Here is a 13803-nt window from a genome sequence, read left to right on the forward strand (position 1 = left end):
TTCCCCACAGATAAAAATTGCATGTGCACAAGTCTGGGGAACGTGGTGGCCATAACCCCTTGCTCACAGTTCATGAACCCGTGCCAGCGAGTTCTGTGAGGTGCGGCATGTTGCCCCATCGTATTGGAAAAACCAGGGCATTTTTTCTTCTGCAGCATCACTTTTGAAGAGCTGCAAGCAGTATCAGCCAACATAATCCGACATGCCCAGAGATGCATATGTGCGAACGGGGACCACTTTCTGTATCTTTTGGGACTTGTGGGCAATTAATTATAAATAAATAAATAAAATAAAATAAAAAATCTTAGTAAATATATTGGAAATAGCTCATTAGTCCCACAACCATAAGAGGTGCACAATCTGATGAATTCACCCTTCAAATTGTATAACTGTGGTGGCCATAACCCCTTGCTCACAGTTCATGAACCCGTGCCAGCGAGTTCTGTGAGGTGCGGCATGTTGCCCCATCGTATTGGAAAAACCAGGGCATTTTTTCTTCTGCAGCATCACTTTTGAAGAGCTGCAAGCAGTATCAGCCAACATAATCCGACATGCCCAGAGATGCATATGTGCGAACGGGGACCACTTTCTGTATCTTTTGGGACTTGTGGGCAATTAATTATAAATAAATAAATTAAATAAAATAAAAAATCTTAGTAAATATATTGGAAATAGCTCATTAGTCCCACAACCATAAGAGGTGCACAATCTGATGAATTCACCCTTCAAATTGTATAACTGTCAATGTAGGATTGGCACACTCAAAACATGCGGAGCCCCACGGAGTTGAAACCCCTGAAGGATTTGAACCCCGAAATAACAGTGCACTGTTAAAAACCAGAGGATATCGAGGATTCAAACAAGACGCTCTATATTAACCTGCCTGCAACCAGCTGAAAGTCATCACTGGGGAATACTAAGCCGCTGACACAGCAAAGACCGGGACGCCGGCCTAAAGTCGGAAGCGACAATTACCCAGAAAAAACCAGCTGAATAAAAAGGCCAGGTAAGCCCACAAATGTGGGTTATGGTTACAAACTTACATTTATAACGAAACAACAATATAGCGTTCATATGTGAATATTGCAATCGGGACTTTGTGTGGAATAACTTCTTTGAGGATCCTCTTAAATAGAATTCTTGAGAAAAATACAAATATAAATGCATGCAGAAAATTCTTATGAAAAACTCCTATAACAACCTTGGAATGCATGGATTGCAGAAACTGTAGATATACAGAGATAGGAATATAGTGCCTGCATAGGAAATCACTGTATGCGCTTTTCTGCATGTAGAGTCTCTCAGTGCGTTTTTCTTGCATATGAATATAACCGGAGTTTGATGCAACCTCCTGGAATTCAAACAGTCCTTCTGAATATTTTGTGACTTGTATACATATGGACTGTAGTGACCTAGAGTGCGTTTTTTTTGCAAGACAACACCCTGTTGTTAGGATCTGCAGTTAAGCATCTATTGTGTGTTATTGCAGACCCATCCACTATTGAGAACATCCAGGATACTTTGTCTGCAATAAGTTGATTTGAATATTACAAAACTACTACCATTGTTTAATTTATTTTATGTATTTTATTGTATTTTATCATATTTTATCAAACGTAGTTATAATAAATTGTTTCAACTCCGTGGGGCTCCGCATGTTTTGAGTGTGCCAATCCTACATTGACAGTTATACAAAATAAAAAATCCACTTGGTCATTCATCTTGTCATGCTATCGCTGGTGGTGGGGTACTTTTTTTGTGGGCCACCCTGTATATCACTAAGTGTGTTTTTTTTCCCCTCTTAATCTACCGTATTTTTCGCAGTATAAGACCCCCCCCCCCCCCCCTTTATAGGGTGCATGCTGCTGTTTACACCGATACAGCGCGGTCAGAGGTGTATCAGCGAGGAGGGGCTGGGGGCGGCATCTAGTTTTGTAATGGCAGCGGGGCCCAGTGCAGTCATTGTATTCTATTGCACCGGGGCCCGCTCACTGTACTAATCATATCTAATTGCAGGCAATGTTTAACTATACAATATCCTCAATCCAGCAGCCTGTACTTACGTCTGTAGCAGGCAGGAGACTGGGCGGGCACTGGCAGCGTAACTCACTAGTCACGTGCCCACGCCGCCTGCTTCATTCAGAAAGTATGCGGGGGGGGTGTAGAATCTGTGGATGACACATAGCATAAGATGCAATTTATGTGTCACCCACAGGCGCCCCATAACAGTGTCACCCACAGGCACCCCATTAGTTCAAAGACCACCAAAAGCACACCTTTTGGTTCAAATTATTATTTTTTTTTAAATTTCCTCCTCAAAAACCTAGGTCCACATTGAAGAGGATGCACCTCGAAGGGAGGTACAAATACCAAAAGGTAACCAGAATTAGTCTGTATAGATGCATTTTCCTAAGGTCCATTTATAACACATCACATAAGTTGCACCTGAAAGGGAAATCGGTTTCTGTAGCATCAACGTAGCTAGTTATGGAGAAAGGAGGTCCATGGCATCTAGGTAAACATAACTTGAACAGACCTGCTTCGGCCATAAGTGGTAAATTTCTGTGACCCACTCTCTGATTGGTTGGTGTTGGGTAAGAAGAGAGAAACCAGAGGTGGCGGGTCTGTCATCCAGAAAAATCTAGGGCAAACAAATTTACTGCCCCTTTGATCCCTGATGGGATCAGGAAGGGAATTGGTTAAAACTGGTATAAAAACCATGACAATATGTCCATCTTAACCCCTTTCATATGACCAAACCAAGTCATTTGTGGTTGGTTAATATTTTAAGGGGGGACTAAAGCCTTTGCTAAAATCAGTGCTCTGTACTAGGGTTGGGCGATATACCGGTTTTCCGATATACCGCGATATAAAACAAAAAGGCGATATCGCTGTTTCCTAATACTGCGGTATATTTCGTGACGTCATAGCTTTAAAAACTGAGTCCGCGGCGACGTTGCCCTCCCCCATCATTATCTATATCTACCAGCGGCTCCTCCTGCTTGCTTTGAATGTGCTGTGACTGTCTCCGCCCACCGACGTCTAACATCGGAATCAGGTGACGCCCCCAGGCTGAGACTAGAGCAGCGCAGTACATACATACTACAGCAGCGAGTGGTAAAAGGTTTGTAATGCCACTCCAGTCCACTCTGCCTATTACCCCAGTTATATGTCTTGGCCCACAGCCCACTCAGTCCTTCATGCAGGTAGGTGACAAGTCACAGTCACACAAGTGGCCATAAGACATGGGGGGGCAGCTGCTGCCCCCCAGCCCCATACTCTAACTAAGTAATCGCTCCTTGTGGCCGCCCCCATACAGTGTAACGTCTCCTTGTGGCCGCCCCCATACAGTGTAACGTCTCCTTGTGGCCGCCCCCATACAGTGTAACGTCTCCTTGTGGCCGCCCCCATACAGTGTAACGTCTCCTTGTGGCCGCCCCCATACAGTGTAACGTCTCCTTGTGGCCGCCCCCATACAGTGTAACGTCTCCTTGTGGCCGCCCCCATACAGTGTAACGTCTCCTTGTGGCTGCCCCCATACAGTGTAACGTCTCCTTGTGGCTGCCCCCATACAGTGTAACGTCTCCTTGTGGCTGCCCCCATACAGTGTAACGTCTCCTTGTGGCTGCCCCCATACAGTGTAACGTCTCCTTGTGGCTGCCCCCATACAGTGTAACGTCTCCTTGTGGTTTTTTCTTTAAAACTGGTATTTATCGCGATATATATCGTTATCGCGATAAATTTTTTAATATCGTTATCGTCTGAATATTTTTGATATCGTCCAACCCTACTCTGTACCAGAGTGTGGATCCATAGAGAGCATATGGAATCCATCCTCAACACAGCTTAGGCTACTTTGACACTCGCGTTTGGTGCGGATCCATCATGGATCTGCACAGACGGATCCGTTCAGATAATACAACCGTCTGCATCCATTCAGAACGGATCCGTTTGTATTATCTTTAACAGAAAATCACAGAAATATTGTGGCAAATATGGGGGAACTGCTCAAACCCCAAACACTGTAGCATATTTTTCATTGGGGGAGCAGTCCCACCGCATGTGGACCGCAGTAAACGACCATCCCCAGCAAAAAATGCGTACAATGGAGGATGCCGGCGCGGTCCACATGCACCACAAAGGCATCCTACACAAAACGGAGCACAACTAATGCAATGTGAATAAAGCGAGACTAAGCCACACCCATATTAGACCGTGTGATAGAGGTTACCAGGTGCAAAAGAATGTTTAATGCCAGGTAAAGGCACATTCAATACATATAAAACAAAATCACAGAAATATCGTGGCAAATATGGGGGAACTGCTCAAACCCCAAACACTGTAGCGTGTTTCTCGCTTGTATGACTAGCTAGTATAGTCAGTAGCATATCCGTTTGGTGCATTTTTTTCTGTGATTTATATGATTATATTTTCGGTTCCACACGGATAATTACTATAATAATATTTATTAGCAATATACACTATTAAATAAACATACATAAAATTTCACACTATGAAACGATAAAATTAATATAAAATATTGGTACAGTACAGCCTATATAGATCTGCATAAATTATTTCTACAAATTTCCATAAGTTTTCTGTACTTTGATCAATGTTCAATACAATAATGTCCTTCCAGACTGGTTAATTACCCCAATCAATGTCCCAGTAGGAATAGTTGTGATATTGGGAATAGATTTTTAGGTACAGTCTTTTAAGTAGTCACTTGTATTGTTGCGACTTAATAGTCGTTGCGCATATGTTATCGCTGCAATGTCGCTGCCTGTTAATAGAAATAAGCCGGCAGCTATTTTACTCACAGTTTGAGATGATATCGGCTTTTATTACATCACTGGTGGCGTCCCACGTGTGATGAACTCTTTGCAGGCTGCGGTATGTAGAAATGATATAGCTTCGGAATCCTCGGTGATCATAGGCAGCCGTGCTATCTTGGAGGTCAGTCGATAATATACTCCTTCTGCGTTTTTCACAGGAGTGGACTTTGCCAAAAAAACGACTCTCCAAGGAAACGGATGTCCGGCTTGTCTTTACTTTTAAAGATAGGAGTTCACCGATCCCTCGCTTCTTTCTTTTCTCTCAGCGCTTTCAATCCTCCGGTACAAAGAACGATACCGGAGGATTGAAAGCGCTGGGAGAAAAGAAAGAAGCGAGGGATCGGTGAACTCCTATCTTTAAAAGTAAAGACAAGCTGGACATCCGTTTCCTTGGAGAGTCGTTTTTTTGGCAAAGTCCACTCCTGTGAAAAACGCAGAAGGAGTATATTATCGACTGACCTCCAAGATAGCACGGCTGCCTATGATCACCGAGGATCCCGAAGCTATATCATTTCTACATACCGCAGCCTGCAAAGAGTTCATCACACGTGGGACGCCACCAGTGATGTAATAAAAGCCGATATCATCTCAAACTGTGAGTAAAATAGCTGCCGGCTTATTTCTATTAACAGGCAGCGACATTGCAGCGATAACATATGCGCAACGACTATTAAGTCGCAACAATACAAGTGACTACTTAAAAGACTGTACCTAAAAATCTATTCCCAATATCACAACTATTCCTACTGGGACATTGATTGGGGTAATTAACCAGTCTGGAAGGACATTATTGTATTGAACATTGATCAAAGTACAGAAAACTTATGGAAATTTGTAGAAATAATTTATGCAGATCTATATAGGCTGTACTGTACCAATATTTTATATTTTATTAATTTTATCGTTTCATAGTGTGAAATTTTATGTATGTTTATTTAATAGTGTATATTGCTAATAAATATTATTATAGTAATTATCCGTGTGGAACCGAATATTGGTGTGCCCTACTATACCTCTCTTGATTCCAAAATTTTTAGAGGATTGGGTGAATCCTCTTTGTAGGAGCACCCATTTCCATTCTTGATTATTCAGATGAGCCCTCTCTAAATACTCACATGATTATATTTTCATCCGCACAATGCTCCTTTTTGTGTAGGATGCCTTTGTGGTGCATGTGGACCGCGCCGGCATCCTCCATTGTACGCATTTTTTGCTGGGGATGGTCGTTTGCTGCAGTCAACATGTGGAGGGACTGCTCCCGCAATGAAAAACACGCTACAGTGTTTGGGGTTTGAGCAGTTCCCCCATATTTGCCACGATATTTCTGTGATTTTGTTCTATATGTAGTGTATGTGCCTTTACCTGGCATTTAAACACTCCTTTGCACCTGGTAACCTCCATCACATGGTCTGATATGGGTGTGGCTTACAGTCTGGCTTTGTTCACATTGCACTAGCTGTCCTGCTAGGCGGTTGTGTGGAAGCGTGGCTGTGAGCTGGATTACATCACCTTCAGACCTTGTTCACACCATAGTTAGCGTAGTGGTGGGACCCCTTGCCATGCTGAGTGACCGTGACGTGGTGCATGATGGGCTCCGATATTTTCCTGACAGGAATATATTGGCAAAAGTCTCAGCTTTTAATATCTGCATTTATGACTAGCCAGTATAGTCAGTGTCATATCCGTTTGGTGCATTTTTTTCTGTGATTTATATTATCTTTAACAGAGCCAAGACGGATCTGTCTTGAACACCATTGAAAGTCAATGGGGGACGGATCCGTTTTCTATTGTGCAGGATTGTGTCAGTGAAAACTGATCCGTCCCCATTGACTTACACCGTTTGTCAGGACGGATCCATTTGGCTAAGTTTCGTCAGACAGACACCAAAACGATGCTTGCCTCCAGAGCGGAATGGAGACGGAATGGAGGCAAACTGATGCATTCTGAGCGGATCCTTTTCCATTCAGAATGCATTAAGGGCAAAACTGATCCGTTTTGGACCGCATGTGAGATCCTGAACGGATCTCAGAAACAGACACCAAAATGCCAGTGTGAAAGTTGACTAAGTCATCATTATTAAACCTCTTTAACAACACTCAGCCATGATAGCAAAAAGGGCAAGTGTAGCATGGAAGAGTATGATTTTTCACTGTGTGACATTAGACATCACACGTCCTATAGCCAGATAACCAGAACTTCTCTATGTTCTAGCACTGCAGAAGATAGGTGACAAGACGTAAGAACTGTGCATATACACAGTTCTTATAGGTATTCATTAACTATGGAAACTTTAAAAATTATTTTAAAAGCTTAGTGGAAATATGAAAACATAATAGAATATTTTACCCTCATGCGAATTGGACGATTCAAAGGGCTAACTCCGCTCCACGAGGACATCCTACGCAATGCTGTCTTACCACCATAGGGGCGCCTCTGCACAATGTTTCCAGCACCTTAAAAAAACAAAAAAAACAAACCACTAAATAACCAATGAATTCCTCTGAGCATTTCAAGGTTAACAGCACCGCAGTTCCACATACCAGTCTGCCATCGCGCACTCCACTTTCCCTTGTTGCTTCTAAACTGATTGAAAAAATGTGTTTGTGCTCCTCCATTGAACAACGCTTGGTTGTGCTGTTCTTGCTTATTTAACCTAATAATGTCATCTATAAAATAAAAAAAGAAAGAAAAGGTTAAAAGGGTAAGAATTAAAACGTGTCTACTAACATTAAGCGAAAAGCTGAATTTTGCAAAGACGAGGCGGACCCAGATGGAGATATCTGGATCCAGCATTGCCAGAAGCTACCTGACACCTGCCAGGCCCCATTCACTATAATGGGCTCGGCAGAGATATGGCCGCAACCTGGCAAACATGCTGAGATTCGGCCGGATGAAAATTGTTGCAAGTGCAAAGATCTGCGCTGTCCATGAAGATCAAGGTGTGAGCCGGGACGCTGATGTATGATCGAATGTGTGCAATGACGGTGATGGCGGTCCATGATGATCAGGATGTGTGCAATGACGGTGATGGCGGTCCATGAAGATCAGGATGTGTGCAGGGACAGTGATGGCGGTCCATGAAGATCAGGATGTGTGCAGCGACGGTGATGGCGGTCCATGAAGATCAGGATGTGTGCAATGACGGTGATGGCGGTCCATGATGATCAGGATGTGTGCAGGGACGGTGATGGCGGTCCATGATGATCAGGATGTGTGCAGGGACAGTGATGGCGGTCCATGATGATAAGGATGTGTGCAGGGACAGTGATGGCGGTCCATGATGATAAGGATGTGTGCAGGGACAGTGATGGCAGTCCATGATGATCAGGATGTGTGCAGGGACGGTGATGGCGGTCTATGATGATCAGGATGTGTGCAGGGACAGTGATGGCGGTCCATGATGATCAGGATGTGTGCAGGGACAGTGATGGCGGTCTATGATGATCAGGATGTGTGCAGGGACAGTGATGGCGGTCCATGATGATCAGGATGTGTGAGGGGTAGGGATGGCGGTCCATGATGATCAGGATGTGTGAGGGGTAGTGATGGCGTTCCATGATGATCAAGATGTGTGCAGGGACAGTGATGGCGGTCCATGATGATCAGGATGTGTGCAGGGACAGTGATGGCGGTCCATGATGATCAAGATGTGTGCAGGGACAGTGATGGCGGTCCATGATGATCAAGATGTGTGAGGGGTAGTGATGGCAGTCCATGATGATCAGGATGTGTGCAGGGACAGTGATGGCGGTCCATGAAGATCAGGGTGTGCAGGGACAGTGATGGCGGTCCATGATGATCAGGATGTGTGCAGGGACAGTGATGGCGGTCCATGAAGATCAGGGTGTGCAGGGACATTGATGGCAGTCCATGAAGATCAGGATGTGTGCAGGGACAGTGATGGCGGTCCATTAAGATCAGGATGTGTGCAGGGACAGTGATGGCAGTCCATGAAGATCAGGATGTGTGCAGGGACAGTGATGGCGGTCCATGATGATCAAGATGTGTGCAGGGACAGTGATGGCAGTCCATGATGATCAAGATGTGTGCAGGGACGGTGATGGCAGCTTCATTACATGCTGGAAATAAGCCACTTACTCAGAATATTTGGAGGAATTGTCAGAAGTGCCCTCATCTTGTATTTATTTTACTCAGCAGCAGTTCTTGTATATTACTGTATACAGCACTACTGTGTTGCCATGACATATACAATAACAATATTGTTTAAACGTTAAAAAAAAAAAAAAAAAAAAAAAAAAAAAAAAAGGTACTGAATCTTTTTTTCCTATCCCCCAAAAATAAATAAATGCAAGTTATGCCATACTGTGAACTTTGCATGTTATTAACAGAAAAAAATAAAATAGAGAAAAATTGATAACCGTCCTTATATGGAAAATAATTGAGAATATTTTGGGGGGCGAAATCGCCCAGCCGTAATTAAGGGATTGTCCTACCAGTCAGAGCTGAACCCAGACATACCTCCATTTTCACCCAGGCAGCCCCCCTACCCCTCTGACAGGAGCATCTGAGCAGTTCATGGAGGCATTTTTTGATGATCCGGTGACGTACCAGGCTCTACATGGGGCTGCCGGGAAGCCCGGTGACGTCACCGGCACTGATGGGCAGGCTTTAGCGCTGCCCTAGCCAGTAAAACAGCTAGGGCAGCGCTAAAGCACGCCCATCACAGCCGGTGACGTCACCGAACACACGGCCAGGCGGAAGCTCCCGCCCGGCAGTGTGAGATTGTAAATAAAAGAGCCCTTGCCCTGCGTGATCTAGCGCAGGGCAAAAGGAGCGCATCAGAGCATGAGATGCTCCGATGCTAACATCAGAGGGGCTGCCTGGGAGAAAATATGGGTATGTCCGGGTTCAGCTCTAAACCCGGACAACCCCTTTAAAGGGTTTGTCTCACTTCAGTAAATGGCATCATGTAGAGGTTAATACAAGGCACTTACTAATGCAGTGCTCCAGACAAAAAAAAAAATATCTAGTAGCCATTGGCTCCTGAACTGAAAAATTTAGGCGCCAAATGAAATTTTTAGTCGCCAAATCGAAACCGAATCAAAATTTTGGTATCGTGACAACGCTACGCCGATAAGATAAGCGTAAGGTTGTTTCGATGCCAAAATTTTGATTAGCTTTTGTCACCATAAAAAAGTATTGCGATACTCAATACCACGCCAAAAAAAAAAAAAAAAAAAAAAAAAAAAAACACAACAACACCAAAAAAAGCTGCGTGCATTGAGCATTTTATGAAACGTTCGGCCCATAATAGAACAGTCCCATCCTATTTTTTGGGGTGACAAGGTGACTAAAAATGGCGAATCGCATGGTTTTTATTTATTTCTTTCTGTTACGGCGCTCACCGAATAGGAGATATTTTTTAATAATTTAATAGTTTGAACTTTCGGACGCAGCGCTATGTAATATGTTTATTTATTTATTGTTTATATATTTTATATGTAAAATTGGGAAAGGGGGGGGATTTAAAGGGAACCTGTCACCATGATTTTGGCATAGAGCTGGGGACATGGGCTGCTAGATGGCCACTAGCACATCTGCAGTACCCAGGTCCCACAGCTCTCTGCGCTTTTATTGTGTTAAAAAACAGTTTTGAGTGATATGCAAATTACGTGATATGAGTCCTGTAGCCGGAGATGAGTCAAGCGTCAAGGAGCCCAGCACCGCCCCGCGTCCTCCGATTCTCCTCCTTGCCGGCTGACGTCACAGAGCTGGAGCGCCGAAATCTCTCGATGCGCGAGCTAGCGCATGCGTAGTTCGTTCCCTGTGCTGATGCCAGCACAGGGAATGAACATGATGCCGACACTGCGCATGCGCTAGCTCGCGCATCGCGAGATTTCGGCGCTCCAGCTCTGTGACGTCAGCCGGCAAGGAGGAGAATCGGAGGACGCGGGGCGGTGCTGGGCTCCTTGACGCTTGACTCATCTCCGGCTACAGGACTCATATCACGTAATTTGCATATCACTCAAAACTGTTTTTTAACACAATAAAAGCGCAGAGAGCTGTGGGACCTGGGTACTGCAGATGTGCTAGTGGCCATCTAGCAGCCCATGTCCTCAGCTCTATGCCAAAATCATGGTGACAGGTTCCCTTTAAACTTAATATTTTAGGGTACTTTCACACTAGCGTTTTTTCTTTTCCAGCACTGAGTTCCGTCACAGGGGCTCAATACCGGAAAATAACTGATCAGGTATATCCCCAAGCATTCTGAATAGAGAGTAATCCGTTCAGGATGCATCTAGTTCAGTCTTTTTTACTGATCAGGCAAAAGAGGAAACCGCAGCATGCTATAGTTTTATCTCCGGCGAAAAAAACCGAAGACTTGCCTGAAGGCCGGATCCAGCATTTTTCCCCATAGGAATGTATTAGTGCTGGATCCGTCCTTCCGGTCTGCGCATGCGCAAACTGGTAAAAATGTGTGAAAAGATACAAGATGGATCCGTCTGTCTGCATGACAAGCGGAGAGATGAATTCGTTCTTGCAATGCATTTGTGAGATGGATCCGCATCCGGATGCGTCTCACAAATGCTTTCAGTCACATCCAGATCGGCGGATCCGGCAGGCAGTTCGACGACGGAACTGCTTGCCGGATCACACTGCCGCAAGTGTGAAAGTAGCCTTAGTGTTTGTTTGTTTTTGTGTTTTTTACCTTACTATTAGCCCCCTTAGGGGCTAGAACCCTTATCCTATTCACCCTTAGGCCTCTTTCACACGGGCGAGATTTCTGCACGGGTGCAATACGTGAGGTGAACACATTGCACCCGCACTGAATCCGGACCGATTCATTTCTATGGGGCTGTGCACATGAGCGGTGATTTTCACGCATCACTTGTGCGTTGCGTGAAAATCGCAGCATGCTCTATGTTGTGCGTTTTTCACGCAACGCAGGCCCCATAGAAGTAAATGGGACTGCGTGAAAATCGCAAGCATCTGCAAGCAAGTGCGGATGCGGTGCGATTTTCACGCATGGTTGCTAGGATGAAAGTCTATTCACTGTATTATTTTCCCTTATAACATGGTTATAAGGGAAAATAATAGCATTCTTTAATACAGAATGCTTAGTACAAGGTCAATTGACGGTAAAAATAAATAAATTAACTCACCTCCTCCAATTGACCACGTAGCTGCCGGTCTCCTGTTCTTTCTTCAGGACCTGTCAAAGGACCTGTGGTGACATCACTGTGCTCATCACATGGTACATCACGTGATCCATCACCATGGTAATGGACCATGTGATGAGCTCAGTGATGTCACCACAGGTCCTTTGACAGGTCCTAAAGAAAGAACAGAGGCGAGTTAATTTTTTTTAACTTTTTAACCCTCATTAGCACTGCGCCACCAATGTTTATTATACTGGGGTGTTGGGGGGGGGGGGGGGTACCTGAGGGGTTGACTGCAGCTGATCGCAGCTCCCTGTCATAGAGGTCGGGTGCCGGCTATTTGATTCCTTCACCCGCCTCCTGTATTTGTATTAACAGGTCAGTTATCTTCATTGGTGGCGCAGTGGTCACAGCCCCTCCCCTCCTGTCTCTCTTCTTATTGGCGGCGGCGGCAGCACAGGGGGGAGGGAGACACTCCCTCTTCACTGCGCTGCTGAGAAGAACATCGGCGGCGGGGCAGAGAACTATCATCTCCTGTGCCCGCCGCTGTATTCAACTGCAGAGCTGCGGCGGCGGGTCTAGTCACAAATGGCGACAAGACTAAAAAGTCTTGTCGTCATTTGTGAATTTTAAGTCGCATTGGCAACCATTTTGGTCGCCATCTGGAGCCCTGCAATTTATTGTGATTGTCCATATTGCTTCCTTTACTGGCTTGATTCACTTTTCCAACATATTATACACTGCAATCCAGCGCTTTCACGCTATAGGAAAAAGAGCTGGCCTACGTGCAATCAAAACATATGTTGCTATCCAATCTAAATGACGCGCCGCCGTTCTGTTATCTTGTTTACCCTGCTAGCACGTACAGCAGGTGGCAGCAACCTCCAGCAAGTGTGCATGCTGGGAGTTGTAGTTCTACTACAGCTGGTGTGCTGGAGGTGGCTGATCGCTGGTGTCATGGCCCTGCAATGTCCATGGTGGAGATGACTTCTAATTCCTGGACAAGGCTGGATGTGGAGAAGCTCCTGGAGAAGAAAGGAAGGGCCCTTCAATCTGCCTGCACTGACACATGGGCATCCTGCGGGAAACCTGGGTGACAACCATTAACAGTCACAATTCAGGGTCTACTATTTACTAAGGGATGCTCCCGAAGCGGTGACCTGCCAGCCTCCCCTGACACACAGTTACCTCAGTGAAGACAAGTTCCTTACCGAGCGACATATCAATCTTGTCAACGTCGGTCATGTCGGATGTAGACGGCACCATGTCGGTCACCGTCAGTAGAATGCCTCCCGCAGAAGTCTATAGTCACCGGTGCAGTCGCTCAAAATCGGTACCAAAAGCTCGGTGACTAGGCCTAGCCGCCGCTTACTGAGGGACCTGCCTGCTACATCAATTGACGTCCAGCGTGACGCCGCGGCACGACGTAGCAGACATCTTTGGAGAGGCAGGTCCCTGACGTAACCCGGAGCGTTGTGCCCAGGGAGGAAGCGGCGGCGCTGCGTGCCTGCGCCATTGTGGTCACGTGGGCACGACACCAAGTGCTTGGGCTGGAATTCTCAGAAAGTCTTCAGGCTGTGGCCCCTCCTGTGTTTCAGCTAGATTCACTCCACATGTGTGTTCCCTTGGTATTGGCGGATTTATTGCCTATAAGACAAGTGCCTGCATGTCTGCTACTACATTCACTAGGATGACATGTTATTTAGAAGAATTATCAATTTCTTAAAGGGTTTCTGTCACCAGATTTAACCCTATTGAGCTAGCTGACATTAGCCATGTGCTAATGTCAGATAAAACTGACTAGCCTTATCCTACTTTTCTCCTTTTCTCTATGCCCCGTTACG

General features: G+C 45.3%; 1 protein-coding gene across 2 annotated transcripts in view; it reads right to left on the reverse strand.

Annotated features, from left to right (window-relative positions):
- Positions 1-13405, reverse strand: part of FYTTD1 (forty-two-three domain containing 1) — a 40569-nt gene extending 27164 nt beyond the window's left edge. Inside the window, exons 1-3 of one of the 2 annotated variants that reach the window (XM_040428474.1) lie at positions 13171-13405; positions 7379-7504; positions 7185-7291 (exon numbers count right to left, since the gene is read on the reverse strand). In XM_040428474.1, coding sequence (XP_040284408.1) covers positions 7185-7291; positions 7379-7504; positions 13171-13225 — 288 coding nt within the window. In that variant the 5' untranslated portion in view covers positions 13226-13405. The remainder of the gene's footprint in view (positions 1-7184; positions 7292-7378; positions 7505-13170) is intronic. The other variant, XM_040428473.1, reaches the window with a different exon arrangement.
- Positions 13406-13803: the final 398 nt, after the last annotated feature.

This window comes from Bufo bufo, chromosome 4 (genome assembly GCF_905171765.1).
Source record: "Bufo bufo chromosome 4, aBufBuf1.1, whole genome shotgun sequence".
Taxonomy (NCBI): domain Eukaryota; kingdom Metazoa; phylum Chordata; class Amphibia; order Anura; family Bufonidae; genus Bufo; species Bufo bufo.